General features: G+C 43.8%; 1 protein-coding gene across 3 annotated transcripts in view; it reads left to right on the forward strand.

Annotated features, from left to right (window-relative positions):
* Positions 1-17,772, forward strand: part of GNG12 (G protein subunit gamma 12) — a 128,598-nt gene extending 110,826 nt beyond the window's left edge. For all 3 annotated transcript variants that reach the window (XM_058717028.1, XM_058717027.1, XM_058717026.1), the window contains exons 3-4: positions 12,074-12,192; positions 13,869-17,772. In XM_058717028.1, coding sequence (XP_058573011.1) covers positions 12,100-12,192; positions 13,869-13,994 — 219 coding nt within the window. In that variant the 5' untranslated portion in view covers positions 12,074-12,099 and the 3' untranslated portion in view covers positions 13,995-17,772. The remainder of the gene's footprint in view (positions 1-12,073; positions 12,193-13,868) is intronic.
* The last annotated feature ends 3,107 nt before the right edge of the window (positions 17,773-20,879 follow it).

Below are 20,879 nucleotides of genomic sequence, written 5' to 3' on the forward strand. Positions count from 1 at the left end.
ATCCCAGAGAGCTTTGGTTTCCTCATTGGGAAAGTGGTTAATAATCCCACCCTCATCATGATCTCCAGAATAGAGTGGTAGTTAAAAAATAAAATAGGGGCACCTGGGTGGCTCAGTCGATTAAGCGGCCGACTTCGGCTCAGGTCATGATCTCTCGGTCCGTGAGTTCGAGCCCCACGTCAGGCTCTGTGCTGACAGCTCAGAGCCTGGAGCCTGTTTCAGATTCTGTGTCTCCCTCTCTCTGACCCTCCCCTGTTCATGCTCTGTCTCTCCCTGTCTCAAAAATAAATTAAAAAACATTAAAAAAAATTAAAAATAAAATAAAATAAACAGGCTACAGAGCCATGCATATAGCATGCTCCCGTTGGTGTTTTTTAAGAGAGATATTAAATAATCATGCTTGTGTATGCATCACATGTCTTCAGAAGACGACATGAGGAACTGATAACAGTGACCACCTCATGTAGTCTAGAGTAGGACAGCTAATTTTTGTTGTATGCTCTTTGGGTAAATTTGTTGCTTAAAATTTTTACTAGCAGCATATTGTTTTAAAATTTAAAAATTAGTTAATGAAATAATAAGTTCTTTTTCAGAGTAAATAAAATGACTTTAAATAAAGCCCATAACAGTGCCTGGCACAGAAAATCACTCTGTAACTGTTAGCTTTTGTGTTGAATATTAAATAATTATAGAATTCATCCATGTATTTATTAACAGACAAGATTGCCAGCTGCCCCTTAAGCCAACCATGCAAATATGAGCAAATCATTTCTCAAGCTGTCTTGCTATGTTAGGTAGAGAGGAAAACTTGTTTGCAAAGGTCATACTCATTGTTGACTGCAAACACATGCTTCTGCTGGATCCTGGCCTGACATATAGCCTAAGGGGCTGGGTCCTGCACCCCTGTAGGTCACCATCACAGAGCTGCGCCCTACGGCCCCCCTTCACTGGCTGAAAACCTGTTTGGGCACAGTATGGGGTACAAAGCAATCAGCACTGCCCTCAGAATCTGGGTGCTACACAAGTGGCCAGCCCATGCTGAAGGTGAATGTTTCACAGGCAGCTTGACCCCGTCAAGTCCCTGGGACTCCACCCAGGCTTCTCAAAGCTGTGAAGGGAACCAAACAGGTGGGTAACCTTTGGCTTGGAACAGTCTGTATTTTGTGGGATACTTGTGGGAAGGAGCAGCAGGGTGTATCCTGTTTCTAAGAAAACAAACACCCGACACAAACACCCCAGAGTGAGACGTTCACTGGCTGATGTGTTGGTGGCTACATCTTACCCAACTGTTTATTAAGGCCCCATTCTCTGCATTAGTCAGTGTGACAGAGAAGATGGCATGCGATAACTCACCTGTCTGGTTAAGGGTGTGGCTTTGAAGTAAGAGAGATCTGAGTTCAAATTCTGTCTCTACCACTTACTAGCTATCTGATCTTGAGCAAATTATTTAACGTAAGCTTTAGTCTTGACAGATATGATAAAACTGAGCTCTTACGGTTGCAGATGATAGTAAATGAACTAATAACGGTATAGAGTATTTTTAAATAGTACCTAGCACAGAATAAGTAATGAATAAATGTTCCTGGTATACTATTATTATTCAGCTAAACTTCCCACAGTCTGGTGGGAAGACAATATTCGTACATACAAAGTCAGTTACATAACAATAAGCATTAGCTGCCATATCATTAGCACCAAAATAAAACTGCTGGATGAGAGCTATACATATGTCTTCCTTCAGAAAGAGTAAACATAAGTACACACACAGCTCCTGCTCCCTGCGTCTCTCGTGCCTGGGCCATCCCCTATGGGTCCTTGAACTCTTAAGCTTTAAGCATTTAGCAGGAATTCGTAAAGGGAATAAATTACCGTAAGCAAAAGCAGAGAGGCCTTCCTAGAAGAGATAAAAATGTGAACTAGGGCCTAAAAGAAGAGAGAATTTATTTTATTTTATTTTTTAATGTTTATTTTGAGAGAGAGAGAGAGCATGAGTGGGGGAGGAACAAAGAGAGAGGGAGACACAGAATCCAAAGCAGGCTCCAGGCTCTGCTGTGTCAGCACAGAGCCCGACGCGGGGCTCAAACCCACGAACCGTGAGATCATGACCTGAGCCAAAGTCGGCAGTCAACTGGCTGAGCCACCCAGGTGCCCCCAAAAGAGAGAATTTAAATAGGCCAAGAGAAGCAGGCAGAGAACTTGCTCAGATACTTGCAAGAGGACTTGTAAACACAGCCCACAAGAAAAATGGGGAGTGTGGTGACAGCTCCCTGGCACTAAAGCAGCATCGCAATGAAGCTTCTGGGCCTGGCCTCTGGAATCAGACTGCCTGGGCTCACATCCCACCCAGGCAGCTTGCTAGCTGTTTGATACGAGGCATACACTTAACTTCTCAATGGCTCAGTTCCTTCATTGGCGATGAGAAGGTTTTTATTATGGTGGCAGAAATATTAGAGAGGATCTGGATTGCAAAGCTGAGCCCTTTGGACTCTTCTGGGGGGACTGGAGAATCCTCTTCTGAGACCAGGGGAAATAAATTGACAGTGCCATTGTATCTGTGCATATACTGGTCAGGATAGATTAGATCGGAGAAAGAAAGACGAGAGGCATGAGTCCTGTTATGGGGCTGATACAGTGGCCCTAACATGAGGTGCTGGGAGCCAAGACAGAGGTCAAATAGCAGTGGGGAGAATAGGGAAGAATAAAAATAAGGGGTTTGTCAAAACATAGGGATCAAGAGAATTTGTGAAGTGACAGGGTCTGAGGATGCACTGTCTGGTGAGGCAGCCACTGTGTGACTCACGAATACTTCAAGTGCAGCCAGTCCAAATCAAGATGTGCTGTATCTGTAAAATGCAGACCGGGTTTTAAATATTTAGTACCAAAAAAAAAGTAAAACATCTCAGTAATTTTTTACATGGATTACATTTCAATTTTGGTCATATTCATCTAAAGAAGATATCAAAATGTCACTTTTTTCTTTTTTTCATGTGGCTACTAGTAATAACTTTAAATAATCACATATGTGGCTCACATTTCTATTGGATAACATTTGGTCTAAGGAATTAGGAGAAGGCAAAAGGGGATGCTTCAGTGACCAGGACAGTGGTGGTGTCACTCATAGAGAAAGGGACACCAGCAAGGTTGGAGGCAGGCAGTGGTGTTTCACTGGGTTTTCCACGTGTTGTGTTTAAAGCAACTGGGCACCATTTTGCATGTAAATTTTTTTTTAATTTTTTAGTGTTTATTTTTTGAGCAAGAGTGAGCAGGGGAGGGACAGAGAGAGGGAGGGAGGGAGAGAATCCCAAGCAGGCTCTGCACTGTCAGCACAGAGCCCAACGTGGGGCCTAACCCCACAAACTGTGAGATCATGACCTGAGCCGAAATCAAGAGCTGGATGCTCAACTGACTGAGCCACCCAGGTGCCCTGCATGTAAATTTAAACAGGCTTTCATTTAAGACATTGAGATTGTGGCAAAGCATTGTATGTGAAGTGCGTTGGTCATAGCTAACGTCATAAGGGTAGATCAACGTCTACTGAGGACCAGTGTGGGTCAGGCAGGTGCTGTGTAATGTATATACGTTCTTTCATTTCCTCCTGGTAACAACCCTGTGAAGTAGGTACTATTATTATCCTTTCTTATTTTACAGATGAGGAAACTGAAGTTCAGAGAAGTGAAGCAACTTGAGGTGTAGTAAGTGATGAGCCAGGATCCAAATTTATCTGTCAAAGCCCTGTTCACTCTGCTACATCAGTCCTCCAGGACGGAGCCCCTGAGAAAATTGAGTCAGAGGAAGGAGCTGTACTGTAGAAAGGAATATCACTGGACAAGCAAGAACAGGATAGTCTAGCATCACTAAGAGGAGAAACTTTTCCAGAAGGAAGTGGCTGTTCAGAAAACAAAGTTAGACTTTTATAGCAAAGAACTATGTTAGATGATAACAGCTATTTCAAGCTGAAGGGCACTGAATCCTGTAAGTTCAGGTCATTAAAAAGGAGTTAGTATTTTCCGGGGCTTGTTCAGAACCCTGGAAAGTTAAACATGGATAGGAAGTGGCGTTCTTTTAAATGGACATATTTTATTCCCAGGCAAAAATAAACGTGAGTAGAACCAAGAGGCAAGACTCTGGCAATCATTATTGGTGTTTCTCAGGAAGACCAAATCAAAATTACACGGGAAGCTTTAAACAATTTTTTTTTTAATTTTTTTTATTTTTGGGACAGAGAGAGACAGAGCATGAACGGGGGAGGGGCAGAGAGAGAGGGAGACACAGAATCGGAAACAGGCTCCAGGCTCCGAGCCATCAGCCCAGAGCCCGACGCGGGGCTCGAACCCACGGACCGCGAGATGGTGACCTGGCTGAAGTCGGACGCTTAACCGACTGCGCCACCCACGCACCCCTACGGGAAGCTTTAAATACAGATTCTTGGGCCCTGCTGCAGACCTATTGAATCAGATTTTTTTTTTTAATAAGTGCCTCAGATGTCCTAGATATACAGTGAAGTTAGGAACCCGCTACTCAGGCTCTGCAGCTCTCTCCTGGATTTATTACCCAGATTGGCTCATTCTCGTGGCTTCCTACCAGCTTCGCTAGGGATGATGGGATCATCCTCTGTCTTTAGCAATAGCCTTACCTAGAATCTGGGACAGTCCTTCTCTTAATGAAGAGCTACCAATTCTTCTTCACTTCAGTCTTCTTCCAAGGCCACTTTCTCAACACCTGCTGTCATTGCTATGGAGACCACCTATCTAAATGAGTAGTGGGCCCTAAATGGAGGTCATGTCTTCTTTTGTCCAGGGCTCCTGACTGACAGTTCCCCCCCTTCCTTCCCATTCCTTCCTTGTACTCTTAATGTCCAGAGACAAGCAGTATAGGGTGATGATTCAGAGGATGACCTTGGAAGTCAGGTGGCCTGAGTCCCAGCTCTGCTACATAAATCAGCATACTCTTCAGCAAGACTCTTTTGGCCTCTCTGTGTTTCATCTGTAAAACAGAAATGATAAAAGAACTCGTCTCTAAGAGGATTAAATGAAATGATTCATGGAATTCACTTACCAGGCACATAATAATAAATGGTGGTAGTTGTCACATTTTGTCATTATACCTACAACAGTAACATTGTCACCACCATCATCATTATTATTCAGGGACATGTGGCTGGATGGCAGGTAAAGTGAACTCATCAAAGATACCAGATGAGGACCTCGCAGGGGTCTGTAAGTATAAAAGCATGCTACTTTTAGAGGACGCACTCTTCAGGTCTTGAGGGAATGCTGTTCTTACTCCTTTTCATTCTGCTCATTCTGAGCCCATATAAACTCTTAGAAGAGCTCCAGTCACTCTGTCTTCCCCAGCCGCGGTGGCATTTTCCACTGTTCCATGCAGCCCTTCCTCATCACGCCCTCTCATTTTTCTCCCCCATGGGCCGGTAACTTGTTCTTTTTGCTCTTTGCTCTCAAAACTGGACAGGAACAGGACAGGACATGGGGCTGGTCACAGGTTCACCACTCTTGATCTTACAGCCTGTGAGCTCTGGTTGGGGAGAAGGAGAAAGAGAATGTTATGGCTTGCATCTCCACGTTTTCAGGTCTTAGGGTTTGATGTGTTCAATCATGGCATGATAATAATAGAAATCATAGCTAGCCTTTGTAAGTTATTTACAGATTACAAAACAACAGATTAACAATTGTGTATCAGTCAGGGTTCAGTTACCACAAGCAGCGTGCTTGGCAGTGCGAGCAGAATGGGCTTTCGTACAGGGGATGAGGTGCTTGTATAATCAGTAGGAGGGCTGGAGCAACTGGTTCTTGACTTCTCGACCAGGACCAGCTTCCAGACATCACCACAGAACTGGCCCCGGGGGCCCAGGAGGTGGAGAATTGGGAGACTGCTGTAGCCACACAGGTTCTTAGCACCACATCGCTAGCGACTGCATGCTGGGATGCTCCCAAAGAGCAACTTGCTCACCGCCCTGCTTGCCAGCAGAAAATAAGCCAAGCCGCAAGCACCGGCCTTCTCACTTCCACCTTCAGATCTCTGATGATCACATCCCTATCCCTTTGGCGAAGCCCACATCCTCCAGATCCCTAGTTGTAAGAGAACGAGCCGTGGCTCGTAGATGTCTGTCTTCTCCCTGCATCTTCACATGTTCTTCCCCTCTGTGCCCATCTGTCTCTAAATTCCCTCTTCTTTTTTCTTTTTTTTATTTGAGAGGGAGAGCGTGCGCAAGCAAGCAAGGTAGGGACAGGGAGAGAGAGAGAGAGAGAGAGAGAGAGAATATCCCAAAAGGTCTCTGCACTGTGAACACAGAGCCTTGATGTGGGGCTTGAACCCACAAACCTGTGAGATCATGACCTGAACTGAAATCAAGAGTTGGATGCTTAACTGACTGAGCCATCCTGATGCTCCCTAAATTCCCTCTTCTTATAAGGACACCAGTCATATTGGATCAGGGTCCACCCTAATAAGCTCATTTAACTTAATCATGTCTGTAAAGGCCCTATCTCCAAATACACTTTATTCTGAGTTATGGGGGGTTACTTTTCTTTCCATCAGGGCGGTTCAGTAGGGCGCCCCAGGAGGAAGGTAGGGCAGTTGTTCAGTGCCAACCATCAGGGACTGCAGGTGCCTAGAGTACTTCTCAGGGGATGTGATCAGAAGGTATAGGTACTTAACACTCAGCAAAAGTATTCTTCGTATTTATTATACTCACATGCTTATGTTATCTGATGCTCTTAACAGCTCTTTGAAATAGGAAAGTATTATTATCCCCCCTTTTCCCATGAGAAAATTGAGGCTTACATGGGTTGCGAGTCCTTCCCTGGGGCCCCAGAACTAGGCAGTGACAAGGGCAGGAGTGAGCTCAAGTCCCCTGCCCTAATCCTTGAGTATGTCCCTGGAACTAAATGTCCAAGGCATAGTACAAAGGCCATGTCACAAGTTCAAATAGAGGGATGGGCAGGTATGCCAGCAAATGTTAAAGCAGCAGCCTCTACTTAGATTCAGCCCAGTTTTATAAAATTTTCTGATTTTTCCAGAAATCTTTCTTTGTCTTAAAGTGATAGCTCAGTTTTTCAAATGTTGACAATTTAAAGTTAACCCCCCCCCCCCGCCCCCCCCCCCCCCCCCGCCACACACACACACACAGTTGAGTTAACCCTGTGCGGGGCCCAATCAAACACATCAGTAGTCTGGATTCAGCCTGCAGGCTCTGATTTAAAAGAAGTGTTCAGGAGATAGAGACACTGTTCTACGGATCTGACTGTCCTTCCTCTAAGGCCATATTAGAAACATGTTGCTACCCAATCATATTACCTTGACATTCTTCTTTTGCTCTTTTGCTGGGTGAATTTTTCTCCTGTTTCACACCCGAATGCATGATTTTCAGTCTTGTCAGTGAACCAAGGGACCCAACATTATTAAGTATCTGTGTGTACAGGCTACGTACTGATAGGCTCTCTTGTTTCTCTTCCCAACAACCCTGTGAGCTAAGTATTGCTGCCTGCACCCCGTTAATAGATGAGGGGGACTGATAAAGGGCCAAGCCAGGATAAGACATTAAGACTTTGATAGTTGAAGGAAGATCAGATGGAAGCCTTTTTTTTTTTTTAACCTGCTCTTTTATTATAGACACAAGGGGTGTATTTGCTCAGAACACTGGCTTCGGTCCAGTGCTTCAGTTATTTGCCCGGCCAGGATGACCTTGTGATTCAGCTGCTGCTTCCCCAAGTGTGCTCCCTCACACACTTTCCATCCCCACCCTCTCCGTGCAGCAGACCCCTCTGGACAAAGGTTAAGATGCTCTTCTTTCCCTAATGGGAAATGTTGTTCCTAGGAATTTCTAGGAACCTAAGAATTCAGATGAACAACAGCCTTAAAACCAATGCCAACTATTTGAATCACTAAATATTATGTATGTTTATTCAGATTTGCTCCTGTAAAAATGTGAACAAGGCTGCAGAAGCTATAGCCAGGGTTTCATGAAACTGGGGGTCTGTGCAGGCCTCTACCCTTTAGGGAGGCAGAGGCAGGGCTGGTGGCTCAGGATCTCCAGATGCTGACCTCAGTCCTTGCCTGGTCGTGACAGCTAGAACATTCTTGCTTAGCTTGCGGAAAGGAGAGGGGAGGCCTGTTTTTCAGGACACCGGATAAACAGATGCTTTCTGCACCAGAAGGGCTGTTGCACAGACACAAAGCAGTCAGCAAGCCCACAACTCCAGGTCATCAGTGTCAAGGTCACCCTAGCCCTGAGTGTTTGTGAATCAAATTAACTGGAATTGTATCCTTTCCTTGGTGCAGTAGGAAGCATGGCTTCCGGGATGAAAGGCTTATGAGCTGGTTCGGGGCTTATGAGCAGGGTTAACTTGAAGCAAGTTTTTCTAATTTCAGTTGCCTCATCTATAAAATGAGTATGAAATAGTAATAACACCTTTCAGGATCGTAGTGAGGCTTCACGGACTGCTGCGCACGAAAGCAACGTGTGCAGTCTAGGGTTTCATACAAATATCTGGTGGTGTTTGCCTTGGAAGCTTTCTTAAAGTAAGAATAAAGCAAACTTTTTATCCACGTGGTAGCACAGACAGACAGACATCCTTGCCTTTGAGGGAAGAGCAAAGAAAACCCGCTCAAGGCACAAAGATGGTTAGAGATACCTGTTCTCTCGGTCCAGCTGTTGAGGAGATTCAGAGAAGCTGCAGGTTAGGAGGAATTCCTCAGCTAGACCTCCAGCTCCTGGAAACACCTCCTCTCTCTCCACAACCAAATAGTAGTGGGCCGTTTTTGCAGTGACAGGAGGCATCTCAGCCCTGGGTCCCTCCATGGGGCTCCTTAAGTTGAAACCGTAACTTTGATCTGACTTTTCTCTGAGTTAGAAGAATGTTGTAATAAGAGATGATGTTCTCCAGTGGCCTGGTACACAACTTTTTCTAGGAATGGCCACAAATACCCCATTTAATTGACCTGCCAAACACTATTCCTATATTCAGTAGGAAGTTGGTGGTGGTTAATAATCTGTGAAGCTGTGAAAATCACCCATCTCCTAAACTTTAACTACTTTTCTGGGTGAGTTTAGACATATGCTAGGAGAGGGAAACAGACTTTGAGAAAAGAACTCATATTTGCGTTGGGAGCCCAAGATAAGTTGGTGGGGCCAGAGGACGGGCTCCACTCCCCCTGAAGCAGAAGAGAGAGGGTCCCCAGGAGAAGGAAGCAGGAAGCTGTCTGAGAAACAGGGAGGACTGTGAAGGGAGCAGATATCAGAATAGGGGAAACCTGCCAGAGGCGCTAAACCTGCAAGTGTGATCTGTGAATTGCTGTTTTCAATCACAACTATAATACACGAACAAACTCACGGGTACTAGAGGCAAAGTTTCTTACCGATTTCAGAGGGACCTACCCCAGTATTTTAAAAAAATTTTTTTTTTCATTTCATTTTTTGAGAGACAGGGAGAGCGAGCCGGGGAGGGGCAGAGAGAGAGGGAGACACAGAATCTGAAGCAGGCTCCAGGCTCCGAGCTGTCAGCACAGAGTCAGACGCAGGGCTCGAACGAACGAACCGTGAGATCATTGCCTGAGCCAAAGTTGTACGCTTAACTGACTGAGCTACCCAGGTGCCCCTACCCCAGTATTTTATAGAGCCTGACCGTGGGCTCTTTGCTCATAGCTACGCGGGTGGGAGCAACGAGTGGTCCAGGCCTGACCGATGTGAACTGGTGTGCAGTTACCGGGAAACTTGCTCAGGCCTTGGAAACTTTATGCCCTGGAGCCTGAGAAGAGAATGCTTGGCGTTATTCTCTGCAAAGGGACATTTAGAAAGTCCTTAGGATGCAGCCTGGAAACCACAGACCCTTCAGAAGGGTATCATATTCACATTCTGGAGGTTGGGGGCCAAATCTCAGAAACCTCGCCAACTGGCACAGGAGCCCCGTTTAACATGCTGCAGGGCACAAAACGTGGAACTAGAATGCCATGAATCAGGATGCTTCACTCTGCTTGCAGGGAGGTTTGCCTTCTGCCTCGGTCCCATTTCAAAGGCTCTGTTAATAAATGCTTGCCTGGGAGCACAGAACAACACTGGGCCAGGCCGCTGGGTCTGAGCAAAACCACTGGGAGAGGACCCTAGGCCTCTCCCTTGGGTGGGGCGGGATGATTGGAATCTGAGGAAGAGGCAGCGAGTCAGGGAGTGTTGAAATGAGGTCGCCAAGGCCTAGGATTAAAGCCGGGCCACCCTGCCCTGTGTATGATGTATGGATGATTCCTCCTCCCAGTTTCCTGCACTGGTGGGACATCCTTATTTCTAGGGGAATCCTCTGTTGTCTGTCACCAGCCATTCCATTCTACCCTGACAGCGGAGTGCAGCAGAATCACCTAAGGATGCACTTACAAGGGGCCTCTTGCCATGGCCCACCCAGGCCCCGTCATCAGAATCCTGGAGCCTCACTGACCTGGGCGAGGCAGCCAGGTACACAGGCAATTCTGATTCATCGTGCTGGGTGTGGCCTCCCAAGGATAAATACAAGAGCAGCTGCTATTTTTGGGGTGCCTTGGTCCTCTGATAAACACTACATGTGCATCAGCAAAGTGGCTCCTCAAAAACCATCATCTCCTCAAATTATGCAGAAGAAAGCTTGGGCTCATAGAGGTTAAGTGATCAGCCCAGTTTCACCCAGCTAGTAAGTGGCAGAGGCAGGGTCCAAACCCAGGAATATGAAGCATGACGATGAGGCTGGATGTCAAAGTTCTGCACACAGTTAAAAACACAGGTTTATTTGTACAGTTGACCCAAAGCCACCTCTGACCAAAGCCCTGTCTAAATCTTGGAGCCAAGCCCTTGGGAGCATTCCAAGTGTGGCAGAGCTCAGGCAGAGCACCTTGGTGCCCACGTGGTGGACACCGTGGAGCCTGGGGGTTGCGGGCATGTTTTGTAGCCCTGCCTGGTCCTAGGCCTTTATGGCAGAGAAGCTTTTTGCAAGTGCGGCCCTTCCAGAAGGTTGAGTCAGTCTGGGTTTGCTGCAGGCGCCACGGTGCCCCAAGACTTTGCTGAGCCCTTGCATAGTATGAGGGAGGCATACCTACTGTCCACCTGCTTCTATGAGTCACAAAACTGCCACCCGGCCTGCCAGCTCTGCGTTTTCCCCCACTCGCCACCGTGCCAAGACAGAACTTAGCCATATATGGCAGGGGCACCAGTAGTGCTTTTCCCTAGCCTGCCTGCCTTTTGGAATATGTCCTTGGACAATCAGCCGGGTTAAAGCTCAAGGTCCAGGAGGTTTCATTTCCTTTTTACCAGGTGGCTGGGGAGCGAGAGGAAAAGAGCAGCCTTGGCTCCAAGGGCTCAGGCCCGAGAGGAGAGTCAACCCCCAAACATGTGGTGGGGGTACAGGATTAGCAAGTGCCCTGGGCGCCCCGGCTGAGGCCAGAGAGAGGTAAAGGAGGGAAAGATAGAGTTCTGTTAAATATTCAGGCTTTAGGCTGCTCAGTGTATCCCCTTTGACATTTGCAGGGGGTTCATCATTGAGAGTCTTTCAGCTGAAAGGTTCCCACTTTTTCTTGAATAAAGGCTTCCTTATCTGCCTAACTAACATTCCTCAAATGATTGCAAACCTCGATAGCACCTAAAAATGCACCCTTTGTGCAAAGTTCTCCAGAGGCACTCTCCTTTGCTGTTTTCTGTTGCCAGGACTTGAATCAGTGTAATAGTTGGGTAAGAGAGCCAAAATGAAATAAAATCAAACCTTCTATTAAAGGACATAGCAGTAATATTAAACTACACACGTAATGTGGCCTGTGCTTGCATACGCTCATATGTGCCAGAGGCCCCCTAACTACTGCAAATGTTTATGTATATTTGTTTCCTCTCAGAAGATGCTAGAAAAGGCTCCATTGTGCTGCATGTTGGGGTGGACGGATGAAACTAGTACTGGGTTTCTGCAAAGGAAAGATCTATGAAGGAGCTCCAATGGGAGGGCATTCTCGTAACTACCTCCCAGAGCCCATGATGACTGGGAAAAATGCATCCTTTTCCCCTAAGTAATGCAAACTTTAGGAATGTTTAAACAACTTACATTCTTTTCAGGTTTCAGGTAAAAACAATACCTGACAATGTCGAGCAAAACAGCAAGCACCAACAACATCGCCCAGGCAAGGAGAACTGTGCAGCAGTTGAGAATGGAAGCCTCCATTGAGAGAATAAAGGTAAGAGGCCTGGATGGGATCAGACGTGTTTTCTGATCAGGCCCCTCTGCTCCCCACGGCGGGGCCACGTTTCCGAGAAGGCAGTGCCATTCCCTGCGGCTTAGGGCCAGGATTTTCCTAGGGCCGGCTGAGAGCCTCAGAATCTAACATTCATTTCTGCCCGGCCTGGGCTTCATTTCAAAAGCACAGGCAAGCCAAAGTGTCTGAGTTAGCCTCTCTGTTGGAACAGAAAACCTAGACCCAATGACAGGATTCCCCAAGAACCTACCTTCCCTGAAGGAACACAGCCAAGTCCCGTGATCTCTGTGTTCTGCACTGGGACAGGGGTTCTAGATGGATTTTATAAACACCCTTGTTATCCCTCTGGAATTTACTAAGTGCTTTAGAGTATAGTCTGGCATAGCAAGTCAACACTCGGGGTCTCCTTTTTTAAGACTACGCCACTTTTTTAAATGCGTGTGCACTATTTTAATGACCACATTCTGTACCCGGGGTGAGTAATGCCAGCCTTAGTTGAGATCTACGAGAAAGGGGAAGGCATTTGTTAGGTCACCTGACTTCGAAGTCTTTTCTCCCCAAATCCCGAGAGAGAACTAGGCAGTGTGTGCCCTGGAATGTTGTGAGTAATGCTGTTTCCTAGAAACTGAAGCAGTCACCTGATACATTCCTCTGGGCCTGGAGATAGTCACCTGTCTTCAAAACATGAGGCTGCTTATGCTGTATTTGACGGGACTCAGCTGCCCTGTGTTCCTTGCCTGAGGACACTGATCTGATTATTCTGTGGAATAGCCCACCCAGACTTCTGAACAGGGTGTGGCATTTTCTGTTTTTAACTCGTGCCAGAGGAAGGCACTGAATCTTCCCATTCTGGTTTTATCCCTCCTTTTATTTTTCTAAGACCAACCTTTAACAGTAGAACCTAAAGCTCTTCTCTCAAGAATACGGACTCCAAGCCCATAATTCAGTTCCAGTTTTGTATCAAATACTAAGATACAGCCTTCCCTTGATTCACATATACTTCCCCATTCCCATGCTTATTTTGAAAAGCGTCAAACCTGTAAAAGAGCTATCACAACAAACACCCATATATACCCTTTGCCACGATTCACCAATTAACATTTTGCCACATTTGCTTTTTCTGTGTCTTGTACACGCACCCACACAACACATACCCTTTAAACCACTTGAAAGTTATTTGCAAACATCGTGACTCTTCACCCTTAAATACTTCACCTTCCTCATAACCACACTACAGTTATAACTTTCGGGATCATCTAGTAATATCTAACACACAGTCCACTTTTGAAGAATCCAGGCCACTCAGAATGGCCCTCCCATGGGATACCATTGCTTGCCGATTCTTCGATGCCGGCTAAATGTTTTGGCAGGAATAGTTGCTAGCTGGTGGTGCGTCATCTGTGCTCACCCTAGGAGACACGTGATGTCATTTTTCTCCGATCTTTAGATCCGATCACTTGGTTAAAGAAGCAGAGCTACCAGATTTGTCCGTTTACAAATCTTTTTCCTTTTTAACTGACAAGTAATCTGGGAGAAACGGGGTCTGGAAAGCTCACTCCACCAGTCTTCTACGCAGAGGACCAGCATTCAACTACCCTTTTAAAGTTTGTGCATACATTATTTTCTTGTGTGTTTGCTTTGGTTCATCCACATGTCAGGTCTCAAAGGCATCGGCGGACCTCATGTCCTACTGTGAGGAGCACGCCAGGAGCGACCCTTTGCTGATCGGGATACCAACCTCAGAAAACCCTTTCAAGGATAAAAAAACTTGCATCATCTTATAGAGGAACACGGAAACCGTCCCTCGCCTCTTCTCAACAAAGCAAATTATGAGCAGCTCCTTGGAAGACATTTACCTTCAGCTTATTTGGTAACCACTGCTAATAACTAAAATACTCTAACTTGGAACGATTGACTCTGATGTCTTTATTTTCCAAGCTGCCCTTTCTCTAAAACACCTTTTACTCATTTAATACAGAATAACAATCTTCTTTTCCATTTGATAACTATGGTGTCCTATTGGGTTACTGCTTCAGAAAAGTTGGTCTGGGCCATTTAAAAAAAAACATTATCTGCTTTTAAATATATGAATAACCCAGTCATATCAAGACTTAAATTACCTAAGTACCTGTCTAGGTTAAAATGCCAAGAATAACTTACTGAAACCTTTATATCATAGTATGTTTTTAATAGGGTTGTGCCAACCTGTACAGTGTACATGGGTGAGGAGTGTTTTGTGTATATATATATATGTCTTTGTATATACACATATCAATGCTATTTCCTTTTTAAAATTTCTCTCTCCATGCCATCACTTCGACTCCAGAAGTTATACCTTTGTCTTGAGCTGTATGTAGATAGAATAAAAGTTTTTCATATAGTTATTGTACAAAAAGGTATCCACTGTAATTGAGTTGTGAAGAAATGTTGCTGACCTCTTAGGCTAGAATTAACTATACCGATTAAAATTTAAAAACTGAACTAAAAACCCTCTTATCAGGTATTGACAAGGGAACCTAAAAAGGCTCCCATGATCCTGAGTCTAGAAGACGGGGGGAGGCCTCTGGGCCAGACTCTGGGGCTCATGTTCTCTAGATTGTGGAGAGACACCTCTGAAATGTCCACCCTAATGCCTAGAGTGCACGTGAGCCCCACCCAAAGGAGAGCAGGAATGTGTGAAAACCAGCTGCTTTTCTCAGCCAAACTTTGTAATTTCACTCTCTCTGCCCTGCCCTTTGTCTTTCCTCTCCCACTAGAACATCTCTTTCCAGAGGTGGTATTCACCTCCCCAGCCCCAAGTGGGTGGAACATGGTGGGATGGAAATACATGAAACACAACAGTATCAGGCACTTTTCAAATATCTCTAGTGCCAGTGTGTTCCCTACCTTGTCCACAAACCACCCGAGGCAGGCTTGGATTCAGGGATACATGACTTGGGCTTCAGGGTTCCAGCAGCAGGTTCCTTGATTTTCCTCTGGACATGAGTACAGCCCTCACATCCTTGGAATTTCCACTGGGCATCCCAAGGAATCTCCTGTGCCCAGAGAGTATTTTAACTTTATCAGAGAAAGAGAAAAGGTTCTTAAAAAAAAAAAAAAAAAAAAAAGTGCTCACCTAAGGGCTCAAACCATTTACAAGCCTTTGATATTTTAATTCATCTTTAGTTCATTGAAAATAACTACTGATGAAGGATTAAAAGCTTATTTTCAAAAAGGAGTCAACCCCAAAATGGAATTATTTCTGATGGTTTTCCCTAGTTCTGTACAATCTTGCCCTGCAACACAAGCCCCTTTTAAAACCTAATGTCTGGTTTTAAGTATTAAGCAGATTGTGGGTGAACAAATGTAGTGCTATTTTTAAACTGTTCAAATATAGTCAGTATTTCCCCAGTCACCTATCTGTTCAGTATTGTGAACTGCCCTCACTTTTCCAAGATCATGTGAAAATCATGCCACTGGCCTTATCCTCTTGTCCTCTGCCTCTGGGTTTTGCAATATGACCAGTTTCCACATAAATTGTAGGCACCTGTTTAGGAGAGATAAAGGTGAAATTTGAAATGTACACGAAAAAGACAACATTGCATTTAATGCTTCACTTAATGAGACATTTTCTTTTAATAAGTATATTTTTCTACCGATAGTTTCAGAACACTAATCTTATTTTCACTCTGATTTTTAACATGTTTCTTTAAATATTTATAATACAGCTTGTTAAATATTTTTATGAAATTTTATTATACCTTTTCATTATATGTGCACTTTTTCAGTAGCAAGCATAGTTCATTGCTTAGTACTAAGTTATGTTCTTTTACCTAATGGAAAACAAATATGTTTTGCTCCCTATTTGTTAATGTGCTTATAGTGGTAAGGAATGGACTTGAGGTCCCTGAAGATTTCATTTTTCCTGGTCAGCTATCATAAAGGCTAGGAGTATAAATATCATGTAGCTTCCTAATGATGTATAGGGCATGTTTAAGAAAAGTGAAATCACATCCTTTGATGATGGACCCAGTGGGGAAAAATTGTAGTTAAATGTTGATTTACTTAAAACTAGACGTCTATGTGAGAAAGTACATGTATAGGACATATAGAAATCACTTTTATTTGTCAGGCTTTATTTTACTTATGAAACACCATTTTTAACTGTTCTACAGCAGCTGGTTTATGATAATGGACAAATGCCCAGTATGTGTTGTTTTTCCAACTACCACTATAAAAACAAATCACATATATACATGCAACTTTTGGCTTCATATCTGTGAAGCTATTTAAATGTGTTCATTATACTTTTGCCTTTAATGCTGTTTCTGTTAACGGTGACTTTTTTTCATTCTTATATGTTCATTAGTGCATAAATCTGTCCCAATTGAGGCCTCAGGACCACGGCAAGATATGCTAGATAAAATTTCAGGACTCCAAAGTATTTTACAGAAACACATTATTCCAGTTTGTTCACCAAGTATAGGTTGTAGCTATTTTTTCTTCTACAGAGAATCAGGTTTTTACATTTCCTTACCTTATGAAAATGAAAGTGCCATAATTATCTTTTAAAGGAAGGACCTGCCTTCTTTCCATACTGTTTTTGTACTTTACTAATCTTTAACTATCAAAGAAATTATACCAGTGACTTAGTAATTTTGAGGCATAGGTTACTTTAGGTAGTAGAGGATGCACCAAACTTTTTCTTCAGATGCCTTCTTCTCAGCTAATTTACAACTAAGTGTCATCTGATTACTCCAACTATTGATTGAAGATCTGTAGAAGCCCAAGAAATGAACTATAGTACATGTCTGTCCTTCTCCATAAAATATAATACTGGAGTGGGTTATGAATTGTATTGATTTCTTTTATGATCTATTAACAGGAACAAAATACGTGAATCAAATAGAATTAAGTGTAAATTAAAATAGAGCACTTACCTAAAATTGGGTGGCCTGGATCATAGCCTTGGATCCTTTTTTAGCCAATGTGGTGCCCCTGTGTCGTGTGACTCTGAACAAGGCACTTCATCTCGCTGGGCCTCCGTTTTGCCATCTGTAAAACAAGGGGCTTGAAGTAGATGATGGTGGCGATCCCCCTGCCCCTGCACCTCCACTCTCCGAAGCCTCGGTCCAATGGCCTACCCCGCTACAGGTCCTGCCAATGTGTTGGTGCTATAAGCTGCTTCAAATATAAAATGGTTCGTCTATCATATATGCTCACTTAATAGCTTATGAAAGGCCTTTTTGTTATAAAGCTTTTTCTGGTTTTATGGACTTGATTACTGTAATGTTTTGTTTTTAGCCGTGTAACTCTAAACATCATTCACTTGTCCCAGTAATCTGGGATGGGATTTTGTCATTTTATGGCATTCTTTGGCTACTCATCTGTCCAGCATCTTATTAACCTAAGCACTGTGATCATTGTTTGGAAATCTGTCCTATGGAAAGAATAGAAACATTTCCTTCACATGTACTTCACAGATTCAAAAGAAGTTTCATTAAAACATCCTTCTCTTTACTGGATCCGTGCCTCACTGTATCATCCTACTCGTGTTTTGCCCAATAAATTAATAGAAGACCAGCTCTCTTCCATTCTCCTTCATTCAGTTACCATTTTCTTAACACCTGCTGAGAGCCAGATGTTGAATACCAGGCTCTGACCCTCCAATGAGTAAGACTCACACCAGCCCGTGCAAAGCTCACAGTCCGGAGCAAGGAGGGTGGCATGGCAGATAGAGAAACTGACAATCGAGCAGCAGAGTACCCTGTGTGAAGGTGAGCACATGGTACTGTGAGAGCCCAGAGGAGGAAGGACCAGCTCCACAACAGTGAGGTCTGAGGAGGCTTCCAAGGGAGGTGATGTGTGAGCTGGGTCTCGAGAAAAGAAGAAATTTTGTAAGCACTAGAATGAAGTCTTGGAAGAAAGTGAGGGAAGAGGAGGAGAGTGGGCTCAAAACTAGAGTACAGAGTAATTCCCAAACTACTTGTTTGTCCTGCAAGCAACAGGAAGGCAGTGGAGGTTATTAAAGAGGAATGATGTAATGGTATCCAATGTGTAGAGAGGGTGGTTTCCCAGCCTGAGACCCAGCTGTGACCATGGAAACAGATAACAAATGAAAAAGCCATTACGCTCACAATGACTCATATTCACCAAGTATTTGCCAAAGGTACCCTGCCTCCTCCTCAATTCCTTCCCCTAAGGCTGGGATTCCCTTAGAGATGAAGGAACAATATCATCATCCAGAAAGGAAAAAAAGGCAGCCAGTGAGTGTCTGGTTATGGATCTGGGCAGCTACAGAGATGACCCTGGCTTCTGAGAATCAGTACATACACACTATAAAGGGTAGGACCAAAAAGTCCTTCAGCCCTTTCTAGGAAAGGACTGAAGAATTGAGATTTTGATCATGAAAAACAGCAGCTAACATGCACTTTCACTGGTTCAGACCAAAGTATCAGAAGTTCCTGTGACTTTCAGTGGAGGACAATTGTATTAGGAGATGAGACTGGGTAGGGGTGAATTTAAAACAAAGTGAGGGAAGAGAAGGTAATGCAAAGGATAGACAATGTAAGTAAACATGGCAGATGAAATGTTATACTACCTTAATGTTATGAACAAGGAACTCAAACCTACAGGTGATGGTGGTAGCTTGGCGTGGAGATTCATGTCACGTGGCTTTCCAACTCTCCAAGATACGGGGGGTGAACACCTCATTGGCAAGATGGTCAGTTACAACATACATATACATGTGTATAGTATTTATAAGCCGCCTTATTTGGTGGTAGGTAGACACCTGTTGAGGATTTCTCCTTCCTTCCCTGTCCCTAGGTTTACAAACCTTTGGCTTACAGCTCTGTAGAACCTGATTCCACCATCAGCTATACCCATCTTTGCACCATCTGGCATGGATATCACCTTTAGCTTGTCTTCAGAGCATGGCCCTACTGGCTACTTTACTTAACCTCTTTACCACTGTAAGCAGCAAACAACCTTTGCCTTCAGATGAGCCCTTCTGCTACTCCAATTACTATCTCCTTATCAGAGTCATTCATGTCTATCAAGGCCGTTTAACTGTAGGCCAGCCTTGGACAAACATGCACAGTTGGTCTCAAGAACCCTTCAATTATCAATTTTTTCAGAAACCAATGTTCTCTTTATCCTGAGGGAGAATGCAATCCAAATAAATTCATTCTAAAATGCTAATGACTTAATGGTTAGAAGATCACTATGGAAAGAGCAATGTTTAGCATAAAGAAGTTAATAGTAAAGTTTTAGATATCATTAAGAATTATTCATATGAAGCATTCCTATACCCTATAAATCCTAGATAATCTTCTTAATTATAAAAGCAAGTAATTGAAATCATTGAGATGCATAATGGCAAGATCCCAGGCTTGGAGGTCTAAGAAATTTGCAGCCAAAACATCTATGTACAAGTTGCTACTTCTGGTCTCTAGATCCGGTCACCACCCCCCCCCCCCCCCCCCCGCCCCATCCTTCCACACACACATCCTACTTAGGTGGAAATGAGAGCTTCATTGACTAAGAGACTTTAAATCTGGTCCTAACATAAAATATTCATCCTGTGACATCATGGGGGACCCTGTGGATCTAGAAGTTGTTTTTCTACTGGGGGCAAGCCTAAGGCACTCACTGGAAGAACATGGCCAGCAGTACCTGCTTTGTTCCTGGCACTGACTGGCACAGAGCATTCATGTCTCCTGGGATCTGGTTAAGGCTAACCCTAAGTAAAAGTTGGCATGTGAACAAAAGAGAAAACCCAGAAATAAACCCATGCTTATATGGCCAATCTATGGCGAAGGAGGCAAGAATATACAATGAGGAAAAGAGTCTCTTTGATAGACAGTGCTGGGAAAACTAGACAGCTACATGCATAAGAATGAAACTGGACCACTTTTTACATTATATACAAATAAAATGGATTAAAGACCTAAATATGAGACACAAAACCATAAAATACCTATAAGAAAACATTGGCAATGATTTCCTTAACATCGGCCTTAGCAACATTTTTCTAGATATGTCTCCCCAAGACATAACAAAAACAAAAGCAAAAATAAACTATTGGGACTACACCAAAATAAGAGACTTGCACAGGGTAGGAAACTAGCAAAATGAAAGGCAACTTACTGGGAGAAGAGACTTGCAAATAATATATCTGAAAAGGGGTTAATATCTAGAATAAATACTTATTCAATTCAATACACACACACACTAATCCAATTAAAACTGGGCAGAGGACCTGAATAGACATTTTTCCAAAGAAGACATGCAGGTGGCAGACTCATGAAGAGGTGCTCAACATCACTAAGCATCGGAGAAATGCAAGTCAAAACCACAATGAGGCATCACCTCACACCTGTCAGAATGACTAGAATCAAAAAGTCAAGAAATAATATGTGTTGGTTAGGGTGTAGAGAAGAGGAATCCTCTTACACTGTTGGTGGGAATACAAATTGATGCAGCCACTGTGAAAAACAGTATGGAGTTTCCTAAAAAAACAAAAACAAAAAAAACCCCTATCATCCAGTAATTTACCTGCGAGGTATTTACCCAAAGAAAACAAAACACTACTTTGAAAAGATATATGCACCCCTATGTTTATTGCATCTTTAAAAATTTTAATTCTAGTATAATATGCAGTGCTATATTAGTTTCAGGTATACAAT

The sequence above is a fragment of the Neofelis nebulosa genome, chromosome 2, assembly GCF_028018385.1.
Source record: "Neofelis nebulosa isolate mNeoNeb1 chromosome 2, mNeoNeb1.pri, whole genome shotgun sequence".
In the NCBI taxonomy this organism is placed as follows: domain Eukaryota; kingdom Metazoa; phylum Chordata; class Mammalia; order Carnivora; family Felidae; genus Neofelis; species Neofelis nebulosa.